Genomic DNA, 18,243 nt, shown 5'->3' with positions numbered 1-18,243 from the left:
TTCGCTTTTGATTATATTGTGGAGAAATTTTTCTAGATTTTATTAAATTGCCATAACATTAATGTAAAATAAATAATATACGAACAACTATTAAATAAATAAATATTTATGAAAATTAATAAAGAGCTTTCTAATTTAAATTTTTAGTTTGCAAAATACATATAAATTTAAAATAATTGTTTATTTTATTTTAATAATTAGGGGAATTATTATAAGATTCTATTATTTTGTTGAATACGTTATTGACACACAGAAGCATTCTTACAATTCTTTTTGCCGTTCACCGCGGCGGAGTGGTAGTGCCTCGGCCTTTCATCCGGAGGTCCCCGGTTCAAATCTCGATTAGACAAAAAAGTTTTCATACACCACAAATTTCCATCTCGGCTAACGACCAAAGCAGTTAAGCTTGTAATTAAAAAAAAAACAAGTTCGTTTTGTTTGTAATTCGGTAATATCTCATTATATATATTTATTTTTACTTGTTAAAATTTAATCATTTACTTCTTTTTATGTTGCAGCAGCAGCAGCAACAGGAGCGTCCCCAGATGCTAGCGACAGCCTACGATCCCTCCCGAGATCTATCACCCAATTTACCCACGACGTGTCTTGAGTCGATGTCAAGTAGCACTAGCAGCTGCTGCGGGTTCAAAACAGAAACCTCATGCCATGACTGCGGCGATGAGGATTTAGAAACTAAACAAGAACCCGGAAATCAAGGTACTATACCGGAAGAAGAAGTCGTATGTGCTGGGTGTAGTAGAAGGATATCAGACAGATTTTATTTATACGCTGTTGATAGGCGTTGGCATGCATCTTGTCTACAATGTTCACAATGTAGGCGAGCCCTTGATGGTGAAGTGACGTGTTTTGCACGAGATGGCAACATTTATTGCAAGAAGGATTACTACAGGTATTTTAAATAATATTATATAGAAATTTTTTTTCTTTCCTCTTTGTTCAAACTTATATGTTAAATCTGTTTAATACGTAATTATTATTATTTGTATTTTTTTATATATATATCTATTTAATTCGTTCAATTCAACTTAAACAAACTTTTATAATATTATGAAACTGAAATTCCTTTGTGTAGTTAAGTTCAACATACGTGGGAGAAAGCCGCAAAAATAATATCTCAGTAAAAATATAAATATTCATTTTTTTAAAAATATAAAATTCCCGATTTAAGAACGGAATTTTGTTATGAAACTATCAATTTTTAGGGTTACACTACATAATTTATGTATCTATGAATTTACATGGAATGGTAACTTCAATTATAAACGAGAATAGTTTATAAAAGGTATCTGGAAAGGTAACTGGAATAATTTTCCAGCATCAATAAAATGACTGTACTCGTTTCAATTTGATTTCAAACACTTTAACCGGCTGATGTACTGGAATGTCTCGTACGTATGCCGTTATTGCTGTTTTTAGTTTGTCAATCATGCGTGGTCTGTTGCGTTGCACAGCTAGTTTTGCTAAACCCCCCCCCCCCCCATTGAAAGTAATCGGAGGGAGTCAAATCGGGTGATCGTACAGGCCACAAACCCCTCAAAATAGTTTTTTCATCAAAGACATTTCGTAAAAAGTCATCGACCCGTTAACTGTGTCTGCATTGTGGCGCCATCTTGTTGGAACCAACCGTGATTGATTTCCACATTTGTTAACTGACTAATAAAGTTTGTTAAAACGGCACAATAACGATCGCTATTGACTGTATTTTCAAAAAAAAGATTGAACCCACAATGCGCGTTCTACTCACACCGACTCAGACTCCAATTTTCGCATCGTGTAAAGATTGTTAGTGTAATTCATAGGGGTTAATTGTCGACCACAGTCGTGTATTTTATGAATTAATGTACGTACTTTCCCACATAAAACCATGCTTCCTCTGTAAAAAAAAATGTAATGTCAAGGATACCTACGAAATTTTGGTCGATAAAACGTCTAAACCACTGAAAATAATGCAGTCTTTTGACGTGATCTGTTGGTTTTAATACTTGAACGTACATTACTTTGTTGGGGAAACGTTTTTTCCTGCAGCAAGTCCGATATCTTGCTCTTGTAACAAACCCAGGGCAACCAACCTAACGCCAAAAGAACAGAATGTACCACATAATTCTGAAGCATTCTGCACAGCGACTTTTCGATCGCACTGTCATTTTTTTCAACTATTAACTTATACAAGTTTTTTACTCTTCGTTAATTAACCTTAAAATAAGTAATACTTGATTATCTAAAACCAACTTTGTTTTATTTCTTTCTAACAATTAATTAACAGTTTGGAAAACGACTGATATAATTGGCTAAAATGATAAAAGTATCAGGTAATTTGATGTCTGTATTCAATCATGTTTAAGATTAGTGCAATAAATTAACTCATAATAAATTACTGAATTTTTAATCAGGCTGCATTGCTAAGGAAATATAATCTATTAATTTTATCAAGTACAGCAATAATCCGTACAATTGATATTTTAACTTAACTAACTTTTTTTTTTAATATTTGTACGTATAATTTAAAAAATGTATATTTTAAATAAAATGTAGCGTAATATTATCATATAAGTTTTCTATTTCAATCGTAATTTAAAACACGCGAGTCCGTTTCAGTGTCTTTTGATATAATTCTACTCTATGTATATAAAATAATAAGTCAGTAATACCATAATCAATTTAAAATGAATGACAAAAGTTATTAAAAGTTATCAAAATAATTTTATACCCTGGATTATAGGTTAATTCTAGTAGATATAATCCAGAGAAGTATAAGTTAAGCTATGCTTACGTATTTAGAGAAAACTTAAAAATAACAAGTATATTACATATATAATTTTAAATGAAAACCTTCATTCTATGAACGATACAAAAAATATGGAAAAAAAGTATTTCCTAAAAAAAATATACAATTTAAAAAAAATATAAATCTATGAACAAATTAAATATATAATTAAGAAATTATAAAATTAATATAAAAAGTATTCCTGCTTTTAAAACGATAAAAATTTTTACTTTGATGAATTATCGAGAATTTTATAAAATAAATAACAGACGCATATAAGATACGAAAAAAAATCTTGCATTTCATTTACTCTGAAACTATATTAATAATGATGATTAACGCGTTGAATTATTCCACAAATAAATAAAAACCTTAAACAGTTATACAGCTGAAAAGTATGTTACAATAACCAACTTTAACTTTAAGAAATCTAACTTTAATATTTTAAAGTTAACGTTGTATATAGATGTTCCAAAAAATTAGCCATTTTATTAAAGATTATTCGGTGATCTCTTGTAATTTTGAATAGCTGCAATAAGGGAATGAACCTTAGGTAAAATTAATTGAAATTACTCGTTTTATTTAAATCGTAAATTATAAAATCTTTAGATGAAAATTCTTAAACTACACTAAATATTAAATTCAATGGGTTGTACTAAATCGTTTTCGTCTGAATATATAATTTTTATAATATATTTTGTTATTAGAAAATACTCAAAAAAACTAGTTACAAACAGATCTAACATTAATTTTAAATTCTGATTGTTAAATAATTATTTCAAATAGTGACGGAATTAGTCAAATAAATCATTCAGTGTTATAGTATAGCAAATTATCAACATTTCTTTAATGCCGCTTAATTTTTACTATACATTTGGTTAAAAATATTTATATTTTATTTAAACAATTACGTTCTAGTGACGATGATTGTTTAGCCATCAAAACGGTACCTAATTTTAGATCTTTATTTTTTTTAAATAAAATTTTGAACGTTTTTTTAATGATTTTCATTGAATAACTGTTTAACTCTTTCTGTATAGCTGAAGTTTAGGACAAATATCCGAATAAAAAATATATATACATATCTGTTCAATCTAAAACTGCAGTAGTATTTCCGTAAAAGCATTTCGTAATTATTTTTTAAGTTATAAAATTTTTGGATCACTGAATTTTTCTAATATCTTTAAAAAATATTATCATATATTTAATAAAATATTATGTTTACTAAATAGTAAGAGTCAAATACTACTAAAAACATTAACGGGTAATTTACCGAATTGTAATTTTAGTAATCACTGTAAGAAAAAAGTAAAATAATATTACATTTTAAACAAGATTAGATAAATCTTACAACCGTCTTAATTTTTCACTTAATTGAATAAAATTCAGAGAATTATAATAAAAACGTACTCTATTTTTAGTTTCTTTCTAAGTTTTTTAAGTATAAGGAAAAACGTTTCTTAAATAATTGATGAGTGAGATTTTTTAACCGCAACAATAGGACTATAAACAGTACATTGGGATACTCATGTGTTCTTAAAAAAAAAATCCACTTTCATATCTTAGAACTACATCATAAAACAGGAAATAAGAGAGTATATTTTTATCAGTACCTTGCCTATGATTTATTTTTACATTTTTTCCGCAACGCTTAATTTCAATCGGTTACTTTACTAAAATCATAAGTATATTTGAATACAAAAAATGGTATGTAGAGAGCGGTTTCAATTGAATCCCTCAAATAAACATATATGTATACATATGAATGCATACAGATACATATCTTATACAGTATAAATAAATATATAATAAACATTAATAAGTATATACAAACACGGATCCAAGAAACACTAATAAAGTTCAGAACATAAAATGCAAACAAAACACTAAAAAAACAGTCTTATTAATCGCATAAAGAAAAACTAATCAAACGTAGAAACTGTGAAATAAATAAAAAATCAACAAGTTGGCGAAACGAAATGCTGAATTTTGATGATTCCCAACAACCTAGGATAGCTGATTCGCGTTAATTAACAACTTAGACATCTAAGAGATCATATACATATATAACTTGGACAACTTAGAGATCTAATATATGCAATCGCTTTAAGCGCCTTATATCCTCGCTGCTATCCAGGAGTTTAACCGCGAGTTAAATTTAAATATTTATGGTTAACTTTTTTTTCATTTTCCCTAATAAAATTACGAAAGCTTTTTTTAGAATAATTATGACGATGAATTTTAATATAAAATATATTTAAACTGGAATGAATATAATATTTTTTATGATATAAAAAAAGTCTACTTTCAATTTTTCTAAAATTCCTTTTCTATTTAATGAAAAATTAACGGTTTTTATGAAATTTTCAATATTCAAGCTCTTTTTATTTCTTTATAAGTTGGTTTCATTAGTTGATTTACGTAACTGAACGAGCATAAAATTCCTATATTCGTAATTTTCACAGTTTCAAACGAAATATTTCTTTAGTTTTGATTTTTAAATAAACATCAAAATCGTTTTGTAGAAACATAAGTAAATCAGAGTAGGCAAACATCGAAGCATATTATTAGGGGTTTTAATGTTATTATCTATTTGTTTTTAACTTTATTCTATGACGAAGAAAAATAGTAAAATTATACATTATATAAATTTATAAATAAAAATACTTATATTTTATTAAAAAAAAAAAAAAAAAATTGTTAAATTTAGTGTTATAATATATAAATAATTAAAAAGATGTAACATTTAAAAGCAATTATGAAATAAAGCTAGTTGACCGAGTTGCAGTTTAAATAGCTACAACAAGTGAACTTCCGTGCTCTATACCGATGAAATCATTTGGAGCATGCTCTATGAAATTCTCAAATTATATTATCTATAATATTTTTTAAAGAAACTCATACATTGTTCCTATTATTTATTGTTGTTATAATGTTTTGTAACAATGCTTTACTTCTATTAAAAAAAAACGAGAAAATAATGTAAACGAAGTAGTAACTAAGTAAGGAAAATAGAAAATTTTCAAAACATGTATTTTCATACATTCTTTACTTTTCCGGCGAATATAACAAAAATTATATTAAAAGAGAGTATTGTTTACAGTCAAAAATGGGGTACCGGGGTTATTTTGTAAATCTTTACGTTTTATGATCCAACTAATTCATTTAGACATAAAAAATATATATACAAGGGTGGATCACGAAGTTCTTCCGGAATTTTCATTACCTACTCGTGTAAATAATGGAAAGTACAAATAAACTTGTGTCCTAAAATATTTTGTTTGCGAGTTACGACTAGCGAAAGATTTCGCTCGGATTTCATCTACCCCAGTTAAATGAGGTCGTACTGAAATTTTTAGGACGTTAATTGAAGGGCAAAATTAGTGATTGTTTTATTATCTTTGACCTAAAAAATCGAATAAAATAGATATCACAACCATATCTGCAGTATTTATTTTTTTGAGAAATATAGGGTGGAAACCAATAATTTGGGGTAAAAAAACCTGTTTTTTATGTTACGAACATTATCTTTGTTAAATAAACACATAAAACGTATAAGTAAATTTTGTAGAAAATTTAATTTTGTTCAAAATGATGTAAGATAAGTTGAATAAAACAAAGAAAAGTTAGAAAAATTCGATTTTTTTTAGAAAGAGTACACTTGACCAAAGTGCATTATCCGTAACAGATAATAAATTTTCAAAAATAAGCCTGCCATTTTCAACAAATTTCTTTGCACGCATAAAGAAGCGTGCGATTTCTTTGCACGCTTCTTTACTACTTGGGTTGCCCTTTTTAGTTCTTCAGGACTGTTTGTTACTCAGTCGCATCTATAATGCGGACAATTAATTCCTCACGAGAATGTATTTTTGTTTTGTGTTCAATATTTTTCATCCATTCCCAGACGCAAAAATCTAAAGTGTTAGATCAGGCGATCTTGGAGGCCAGGAATATGGGCCTCCACGACCGACCCTTTTCTCAGGGAAATGATGATTTAAGTGACTGGAAACGACGCAAGAGAGGTGGGGAGGTGCGCCATCGTACTGGAAAAAATAAATAACACATCGGCGTACTCTCTGTTCTAAATAAGTACTGCATTACTTCAATGGCAAACAGATCACGTTCAAATTAAAATTCACAGAAAACTTTCGCTAACGACAGCACAGTTCACAGTATCCGATGTAAGTAATGCATCTTACAGAACGATCTAATCACTAACACAGTATTGCGCATCGTTGATAAGCTGTTGTTATTTGATTGCTAACTTTGAAATAATAATTTTTTAAGTAATTTATTGTATTTCTGTCATTAATAAAAAAAAAATATTAGCAATCTTTATTTACAATTGTAATTTCCTGTGTTTTAATTTTTTTAAAGTAAATTTTTTTTTTAATTTTTTACACCAAAATAAATTTGGATTTTATTTACATTACTTTTTAACAAATGTAGTAATGTACTATTTCTAAATAAAATCCTAGTTTTTCTAATATTTCATTGTTTTATCTAGTTTCACTTTATTCAAAATTACATTCTCTACAAGTTTTGTTTTAATAAATTTTATGTGCGTACTGCTTATTTAACAAAGTTGCAGCACGTCAAACACAAAAAAAAAGTGTTTTTCACCCCAATTTATTGGATTTTACCCCAGATTTCTCAAAAAACTACTACATACATGGTTCTGGAACCTTTTTATTCGATTTTTTAAGGTCAATTACCATAATAAATTACTTATTTTGTCCTTTAATTAACGTTATTAATGTTTAAGTACGACCACATTTCATCGGAGCAGATGAAAATCCAAGCAAAATGTTTCACTAGCCGTAACTCGCAAACGATATATTTTATCATATACATATGTTTATAAGAACTTTTTCCATTATTTTCACAAGTAGAAAAGGTAATGAAAGTCCCGGGGGAACTTCCTGATTCACTCTTATGTATCTGCACCCTTGTGTATGCGCGTAGGTATGTGTCGTACTGCTTCAAGCCTTATATCTCAGGATTAACGGAACCGATTTTTTCGAAATTTGGTAAAATATTTCTTTAGAGGCATTGATCATATCAATTCTTTTTTAAAAATTCGTTAAGGAAGTGGGAAAATATCGCGAAAAAAAAAACAATTGCGTGTTTTTCAGAGGCATTTAAAAAAAAATTATTAAAGCATATATACAATACATATATGTGTGTTTATTAACACATATATGCAACGTATATATAAATAATCCAAAAAAAATATTTTCAGAATCAACCTCCCATCTCTTAATAATGAAATAAATCTATTATAAGTTTTTTGTTCTTTCGCTCTATCTCTCTTCGTCTTAAATATATTTTTCTAACATTTTTTAGATGTCTACATTTTTTTTTCAAATTGTAGTCATGTAAACCTGGACCTAGAATGCAGACGTTTTTTGAATATTTTCTCTTTCATATTTTATCCTTTATTAATGGGGGTATTACATTTAGAGAAAACTTCTTAGGCCAAATCTATTAAGCTTAAAGAACATTTTAGAAAAAAACTTTCTTAAAATTTATTACCACCTCTAAAAAATACTGCTATATATCTAGATTTTTTTGGCCTAACGCTTTTAATTTTTATTATTAATAAAATAAATAAAACGCTGGGTAAGTCATGCAATAATTTACCAGCTACTTTAAGGTTATTTTCCTTATATCTTTTCCTAAAATATTTGTTAAAGAAGATTAATATTTTTCACCTACTTTTATCGTTACTATTTTTTAATGCGTTCTCAAATTTTCCATTTGAGCTTGAAGCAGAAATGTTGTCGACCGATAGCCGTACGTGTTAATCGAATTATTTATGTTTTAAAACGCTTTCCTTTTGAAATATAAAAATATAAAATTATTAATTTTTTTTATTATAAAACATATCGTTCAAATTTCGTAAATAAAATGAAAATTGAAAAATTCATATTAGTAGGACATATATCTTGCCTTTCAGCAGAAAGTAAGTTATTGATTTACAAATCCGTTTTGAAGCCTGTTTGGACTTACAGGCTTGAATTTTGGGGTACAGCGTGCAACTTCAGAACGCTTCCAAATAAAAATACTGCAGAAAATGCTCAACATACCTGGAACATAAGTAATAGTACAATAATATATAATATACAATGACCTTAAGTTGCAAACCGTTCGGCAGGAAATCTCTCTGGTCAGATTATGAATCAAAATCGTTTGGATTGGCACCCGAATTAGCTGGCGGTCAATTTATTAGATAACACGATCAGTATTTTTCAAGATTGCTGAGGACTGTACTCTTGGTTTGCCTTATCGTTTCAATTAGGTGACCTTTGTGGTCTGGCCGTACGGAGTGCGCATCTATTCCATTTTTAAGTCACAAGTCCGTTGGGTCTGTGGCAACTCAATATTAAACCAAACACATGTTATTTATTTATTGTTCTATGAACAAATTGTAAAATGGCTGTGTCGTTATAATAAAAAAAAAATTTATCTTTTTAAATAAATATATAGAGATTAAAATTGATTGATTTCTAGAATATAAACAAAAATATATTTTTTGTCATGAAGTATTTGAAGCCCTTTATCATTGAAAAATAGTATTTTTGTTCAGCGAGTTTAAATTTACGTAGATATATATATAAATAGATATTAACAGTAATGGTAAAGGATTTTCTGATCGGTGATTGAGTTGACTTACATGTATATATATATATATTTTTTTTTAATTTTAATTTTAGAAGATTAAGGGTTAAATCTAAAATCAAAAATTTATTGCACTCTACTTTTAGGAACAGTACTAATACTATAGACACAGAAATATTTACTATTTTTAAAGATAATAATGTTAAATTATATAAAAAAAGAATTTTGTAACAAGCAATGTGAGAGATATGACTATTTTTTTGGACGTAACACACTAAAAAAAAAAGTTTCCCCACTCAGATGAAAATCTGTCATAATACCTTACGTCAGAACCGCAGAACCGTTTGGTCGTAGTATAATTATTAAAAAGGTAGTCATATTTCTTCTCTGTTACCTTTATTTAAACTAGTAATTTATATTCAAATTACAGGATTGCATATTATATACACATACAAACAGTTTAATTTCATTTGCTTTTTTTTATAACAATGTTATACTTTGAGATGTTACATTAATTAAAAAACGGGATGGATATATTATTAAAAAAAAAAAACGTCCTAGCAAAACAGGAATTACTTGTTTTAATTCTTACAATTATTATTTTTATTTTATTTTTTACATACAAATTATAAAATAAATAGAAAAAAAATTATGTTATAATTAATAATTTATTGAAAATATCAGATTTATTTATTTACATGCACTGATTTATATCTTAAAAAGGATTAATTGATTACTTTATTTGGCTACCGGTTTTGTAACATTTTTTTATCAAAAAAAATTGACAAAAAAGTTAATTTCTCTTTGATCTTCATTGATAACAGAATTATTTTTCTCACGTTATTTACAACAAAATCTAATTTTTATAATAGATATTAATATAAATATAAGTGTAGTTACACGTAAATTAATATTTTTTAAAATTATGTTATCAGATGTTTTGTACATTGTATTTTATTTTTTTATTTAAACTATTTCATGTTATTAGAGGTACTTACAGCTTCATTTTTAAATAAATAATTTATATCTCTTATTGTTAATAAATAATATTATTGAGTTTTTATTTTTTTTTACGAGGAAATAAAAATATTTCGATAGTGATAATTATAGAGGGTTTTAATTCTTTAAATTAATTTACAATTTTCTGAAAGAAAATATGTATATTCTTTACGTACGCGCGCGCGTGTTTGTACCAATTAAAAAATGTATAAATATAATACTGAAAAATAATTATGTGGTGTGAAAAATTATAACCGTTTTAAAATATGGAGTTCAAAATAATTCGAACGGTAGGTTTTTTTTGTATCTGTTTTGTACAATGAAGCGTGTCCCATTAAAAGGATCAATTTTGATGAATTTTTTTTTATTTTATAGAAGTAGTTGATCTAGCGATTCCGTTGTTTATCCACATAACTTAAACGTAAGAAAATCAACTTTTTGATTTTCTTTTTAATAATTATTTAATGTTTTTTTATTTTATTTTTTGATTAAGTTTCCTTTATTTGGATTTTATTTATAATGAACAATTACACGGTATGCATAGATGATTTGAAAATATAAAAAATAATAAGTTTTTCTATCAGTTGTATTATTATTATTAATACTGTAATCTAATGTAACCTATTGTCATTCCAGCTACAATTTATTTCCATAAAATCAAGAAAATTAATTCGCTAATCAAACGTAAAAAAGAAATTCCTGCATTCTATAAATCCTAATGTATGTTAGAAATAATTTACGTAATTCTTTCTTTGCATTCCTTCTTATTTTTATCAAGATGCTAATTTGTAGTTTTTGCAATTCTTACAAACAACTTTTTTCATACTGGTAGCTTTTTTGTGTGCTCTACTGCATTTTAAATGATTCCAAATAATAATAATATAAAATCAACTTAAAATAAATAAAAAAATATTCAAAAACATAATAAAAATGATTAATATTACTTTTTTTTATACTCTTTAAATTTCAGTTTAACCAGATTAGTAAGTTGATGCTAGCTTTTTTTAAATTTCACTTCAATTTCGAAACGATTGAAATTTAAAAAAAAAATAATTGAAAAATATTATTATATTTAAGTCTGTATTATTATTGGTTTTATTAAAAAATAAGTGGAGTTTTTATTTATTTACGGAAGACGGGATAAATTTCTTACAGGCTGTCGGAATATTATTTTTTTAAATAGGTTTTAATATTTTTATTTATAGTTATCTTTTATCTGATATATTCCTAATATTAATTACTAAATTGCGTGTAGTCTGCTCATCATTATGCTTTTCAAAATTTAACATTACAAACTTTTATAAATATGTAAATTATTAGATTTTTTATCTTATCCCAAGGATAAATAAATGCATACATTATGGGAAAGAGCAATTTATTTAATGAAGTATAAGTAAATTTTACAAGATCACATGTAAATCGTCACATGTAACCGCAGGAGAATCAACGTTAAATACGCGTAAAAATACTTAAATCGATGAATAAAAAAGATATATAAAAAATGAATAAAATTAGTGAAATATTTATTTTTTGCCTCAACATATATCTACAACCAGTTTCACATATATAGAAACCGTAAGAAATTGCGTCAGCAAACAATTACATGAAGAGATGTTTCCATTGAAACTTCTCAAAGGAATCCATAAAGTAGTCGTGTACGTAGCACGTATGAGAAGTAACGTACATGATGAAATTATATATATCACGGTGAATAACATAATAAAAATAGTAAAAAGAAATTAAGAATGAAATAACAAAATCAACAATGAGATGAACCACAATAACATCTTGAACCACGTAGGTGAATATGTCCACATTGTAACGATCCCGCTACAAAGCACAATAAGAACAATAACACTTACGGGAAGACGTTCCACTACAAATATCACACGATATCTCCCAGATACAACATACGGACTCGTTTCAGCAATCTAATATCCTGGCTGTTGTCCAGTAGGTTTACAGCCAGATGGATTTCACGGCTATTTAGCTTTAACTTATATTTCGAACTAAATCGTTTAACTTCCTCATTAACATTTGGTATAGTTACGGTTCCTCGCAAATCACTGTGCCTCCGTTATACTCCTGATAAATTTGTTCTGAAATTACTGGTTAATATCAACGTTGCTTCTATATATCGTTCCCAAGAGTTGGATATCGTAGGTCTATACCGTTTTCAAGAGTATACTTTGTACAGCAACTGTTTGCCGGGCAATGATCTTCCGTCTAGCAACCAGTAGATCTCTTTAAACGTAATATTAAGCGAACGAAGCAACAGCAACTTGGTCTGGAGTTGGAAGGCCCGCAGTGAAGATTGAGTATAAAATCGGTCCCAAAACTGAGCCTTGAAGAACACCCCACTGAGTGTCAAAAAACTCAAACTCCTGTTTATACTTAACTTGGGAAAAACCACCGTCTAGTTAGTTTCATAGGAACGAGTTAAACTGTTGAGGCAAGCTCGTTTTCAGCTTATTAAGTAGACCAACTAACCACACCTTACCGAAGGCCTGCTGGAAATTTAAAAACACTGTCGAACAATATTTCTCCCCTTCCAAACACCTGTTGATGGCATTAACATCCTATGTTTTTTTCAGTACTGAAATTATCACTTTCAAATCAAAGTGATGGTCAGAAACAACATATTCATCCTCTAAAGTAGGTCGCAGTCTTTGAAGAAAGAGCCTCTCAATGATCTTCCTATTACCTGTTCCCCCCTTACCTATTCTCTCATTTATATATATATGTATAAATGATATACATAACGAAACACATCGTGTACTGGTTTACTTGGTTTCGGGATCAGACGGCACTTGAAGTGAACACTGTGAAGAAATGGGTTGTATATTTTTTTTTAGGAATTTCATTTGCCAATAAAAAAAATAAGCTAAAAAATATTTAAAAAGATAAAAACATAGTATTTTTTAATGTTAGAAATCTTTAACTGTAATGTAAGTTTAATATTATTCACTGTTCTAAATGAATGTGAGGTGAAAATGGCGGTTTACTAGAAGAGTCATTGTCTCAAAATCCGTCTTTATATTCTAATATAAATGTCATTGAAGAGTAATATTTGCAGATCATCGTGAATATTTTTTCGAAATTTAAATAAATATCTCCTTTTTCTTTTGCAATAACTGAAAAATTTTACATGCTTTAAATCTAAATATTAAACATTTTAAATTTACTCATATGTTAATAGTTGAGATAGAAGTCGGTATAACTATTTGAAACTCTCATAAAATTTTACATTGTAATTATACGTAAGCTGTTTTTCATAGTATATGGGAAAATAATAATATGTGTGCTACGGCTAAGGTTTGTTCCACAAGAAAAAAATTCTTTAACAAATGAATAAACAATAAATATTATATTGTTTTTATAATAGATGTCTTTAATACATTGTCCATTAAAAATTTAGAATTTTAGTTACAAGATGAGTTGCTGAAGCGTACGTATAACTAACAGTACGTGAGTTTTTGTAATTTAAAGTAATCGTTGAGTTGTTTGCATATGAAACAAGAAAGGGTTCATTAATTAATATACAACTATATAGTTATACAACAGTAAAAACCAAGTAAAATTTTATCTACTGAGAATACTAACGAATTGCTTGATTTATAAATATTAATGAAAATATTGAAATAAATGAAAGTTCTTTTTCTATTAGTTAAAAGAAAAAAAAGGTTTAGTTCTCTACTGCAGTAAGTTAACGCTTTTAAAAAGCTGGTGACCTCGACAGAAGATTGGACCAAAGGCATATATGAATGTCATTCTACATACTTATCAAGATATATTTCACTGATATTGTTTATACTCTAATCCTTTTAATTAATTTATAACATAGATGATAAAACTTACACGTATTTATCATTAAGTATTCATTGAACACCTTGTTTTATTTATTAATATTATTATTTTTTTAAATTATGAAATAACTTATCTTCATAAAATGCACCTGTTGTAAGGTAAGCTTAAATAATAATTTTTAAAAATGTAAAAATAATTATAAAATTATATAATGATTTATTTAAAAAAATTGAATCAAAATAAAGTAATTTAAAATATTAATTTAAAAATATTTGAAAAAAAAAATTTAAAGCCAGAGCAAATTAAGTGTATTACAAAAAGATTTTTTAAATTAAATAATTTTAGCTATTTATTTTTGGAAGATAAAAATAAAAATAAAAAGTATACTTATTTTATATTGAAAATTTCGCAAGAAAACAATTCCCCAAAAAATTTACAATATCTTAAATTATATTCTGGTTAAACTGGTTTTAATTAACTAGAACAATGATAAAAATTTAAACATAAACTTTTATTAGAGTATTAGTCTGGGTAAAATCAATTACCCAGATTTTGGGTAAATTCAATTAATCAAGATAAAGTCAAAGGCAAAAATTTTATTACTGTAAATGCTAATATAATTAAAACATCTGATGTGGGTGCCACATGACTTCCTTGTACGCCTATTAAATTACACATACACATTTTTTTTTAAAATGAAATGTACATAAAATTTTATTTCATTAATAACTTCTGATATTTTTTCCTTTTTTTTTTGTTACTGAATTATTATTCATCATAATTTTTTTTTTTAAATGACTGGTTAATAATTATTAAAATCAATATATTTAAATTAAAAAAAAAAAAAAGTTAAAAAAAGGGAGATGAATTCCGATTCGAATCGATGATCTTCCCTGCTAAGATCCACTTATTTCATTAATTAAAATTTAATTTGTTTATAACTCTGGAACCAATGAAAAAAGTACCACTTATGATATATCGTTGAAAATCTCTCAATGAGGGCTTATTACTGCAGTTAAGTAAAAGCTCAAAATCCGATTTTTTTGGATTTTGGACTTTTTTGAAACTTTTGGTTCACTCGATTGCAGTCAAAAAAGGAGGTTGCAATCAAAAAGTGGGGTACACAACTAGTTGTTGCAACATTCCAAAATCCAAAATTTCAACATTCTACGGCTAATCATTTTTGAGTTATGAGAGATATATACATTCGTACGTATGTACAGAGTCACGCCGAATCTATTCAAATTGGATTCAGGGATGGGAAAAATGGATATTTCCGTTGAAATCTGAAAACCAAAATTTTTGCGATCACAACACTTCCTTTACTTAGTACAAGGAAGTAAAAATCATGAAATAAATTTCAGATTACTCGTATATTATGAAGAAAATAGGATTTTTCCGTTGGATACCAGGTGTTTTTGATTAGAGTATTATTATTGGTGAAGGTATATTTAAAATCTTTAATCCACAAATTATTCATGAAATTCGGTACAATACTTTTCTTAACATATGTATGTTACTCCGTTTACAAACATTGTCAATGTAGGGAACCTATTTTCTAATATGTTTACTAATTTTCTAATTCACCGGGTTAGTCTAATGGTAAAACTCGTCATCGTAAATCAACCGATTTTGATGTCGGGGGTTGTAAGTTCAAATCCTAGTAAAGGTAGTTGCTTTTATTTTAATTTGAATACTAGATCGTAGATAGTGTTCTTTAGTGGTTGGGGTTCAATTAACCACACTTCTCAGAAATGGTCGGCCTTAAGTCTTAGCAATATATTTACAGTTACATTCTAATGGGTAATGGTTTTATTTGTTGATGCAACTATAAATAAAAAGGTAGTAAAAAAATAAATTTTCACTCTACGGCTGTGGGTTTTAAATACACATATTTATATATATATATAAACTTTAAATACTCGTGTATATACACGAATATTTAAAGTACGCAGTACTCTATATATATATATATATATCCACTTCTGAATATATATCAGAAGCCCAAGTCATCATACTCCACCACATTCTAAACCATATTCTACCTTCTAAAAGTGAACGTGTCTTCCCAAGTCAGCTGATTTGGAAATCGAGAGATCCACTGTTCAAGTCCGAGTAAAGTCAGTTATTTTTATACGGATTTGAATACTAGATCGTGAATACCGGTGTTCTTTGGTGGTTGGGTTTCAGTTAACCACACATCTCCCGGAATGGTCGAACTGAAACTGAACAAGACTACACTTCTATTACATTCATACATATCCTCATTCATCCTCTGAAGTAATATCTGAATGGTAATTACCGGAGGCTAATCAGGAAAAAGAAAAGAAATCATATTCTACCTTACTGTTGTTCTAATAAGAACTTCGACGAACTGTACCTGTTATGCCGAAGGATGGTTTCTACTAATGTGCTAAAAAATAACTTGAATTCAACTTTAACCATTAGCGTAGAATTTAATTTTTGTCATGGGCTAATGTTTTCCTTTTTAAAGAAAAAATAATAAAAAAATAAAATATTGAGTCTGGAGAAACTCACAGCATAATTTCTCCTTGACTGTTATTTTCTTAAATAGCAACATTATACTTTTATCAGTAAAGAATTGTTAGAATATTAGACATCTATAACTTAAGAATAATGTTTTAATAAGGTTAGTACTAGTCCATATAAAAAATCATTAACCAATGTACCAGTTACATGTAGAATTTTAGTAGTAAGCACTGAAAGTTGTGGTTTGACATATTTTTATTCCAGGACCTCCTTATAAACTACATTGGAGGTTGTTTTCTGTTGTGCTAGAATGGATAAGCAGCTTTCTTTGCATATCATCTGTGTATCTCTCTCGTCGTTTTTCAGTTGTTGCCTTTGTAACAGATACCGCTGTGAAATGATGGTAGCCGGTTAACGTTCAGAGTTTGTATGCCTCACACTGATCAATGGATAAATCTCACCAGAGAAGCGCATTCTTAGTACAGAGTAAATGTCGTTACCAAAAGTAGTGTAATGTTCACCACTGCGGTAAACCTCGAATTACAAATGGAAATAATCTACCGGCTCACACAATCCACCATAAGTAGAATCTTTGGTCATTTGAACGAAATATAAATCGCAGGTCGAACAGTTGTAACCCCAATTATCTTCCATCACAGTTGAATATTCCTCCCAATTCTCCACCATATGTAGCACAATTATTTCTCGCTCTTCGGTCGTCAATAACAACAGTGTGTAATACAAGAGATGAGAGAGAGGTCGAAAAAGACACGAACCAACTCCTACAAATGAGTATTATTTTATGAGGTAACAATTCTCCATTAACATTTAAATATTTTATGTGAAATACTGTGCATTAAATTAATTAATTTCGATTCATTTCTAGCTACCCCATTGCGGCTTCGCCCGCTTTATTGGTTACTGGCGTTTCCCTTCGCGGTCACGGGATATTTATCCGGTCATGAGTCTCTTCGCTCGCCCTTCCGTATAGTCAGAGGACTCTGCTCCTTGGACTACGCTGTGTTCATTAAACTCGCTTGTGAAAATAATATTATAGCTGATCAATTTGTAAGAAATATCAATATACTGTAATTTCTTCAGAACAACAGTTACAGGAAAAACGTTGAGTGATCGAAGAACGTAGGTTTCAAAACAGTTGGCCTCCATTTTAAAAATATTAGTTATAACCGGTTACCGGTATGAAGCACGGTAAAAATGGATTGTGCCCGGTTCCCGAAAAAATAGTTTTTTGATATTTATCCGAAGAGTATTTTTAAGTTCCAGTCGAGTGAATATCTCGTTTAGTATAATCGGAAATTAGAAAAAATTACAAACATTTTTCCAGGTTTTTTTACCATTCTCAACCCTTTTCAAGGTTGAATTTCTAAAAATCTAGAAATTATTTTTAGATGTTCACTTAAATATTATGCAGATCCCAACCTCCGTAGGGGAAGACACCCACCTTGTGACAATTCCGGTTGCCACACCATCGCCCCGTTCCTAGTCCTGATAAGCTTTAACGGAAGTCATCTTTTGATGCT

The 18,243-nt window shown here is 28.2% G+C and overlaps 1 protein-coding gene across 2 annotated transcripts in view; it reads left to right on the top strand.

The window, feature by feature from the left end:
- LOC142328866 (protein apterous-like) overlaps positions 1-18,243 on the top strand; it is a 330,108-nt gene that overhangs the window by 125,907 nt on the left and 185,958 nt on the right. The window contains exon 3 of one of the 2 annotated variants that reach the window (XM_075372993.1): positions 522-910. In XM_075372993.1, coding sequence (XP_075229108.1) covers positions 522-910 — 389 coding nt within the window. Of the gene's footprint in view, positions 1-518; positions 911-18,243 lie in introns of both variants that reach the window. The other variant, XM_075372992.1, reaches the window with a different exon arrangement.

The sequence above is a fragment of the Lycorma delicatula genome, chromosome 8 (genome assembly GCF_047948215.1).
Source record: "Lycorma delicatula isolate Av1 chromosome 8, ASM4794821v1, whole genome shotgun sequence".
Taxonomy (NCBI): Eukaryota; Metazoa; Arthropoda; class Insecta; order Hemiptera; family Fulgoridae; genus Lycorma; species Lycorma delicatula.
This window is presented reverse-complemented; position numbering and strand designations above follow the sequence as displayed.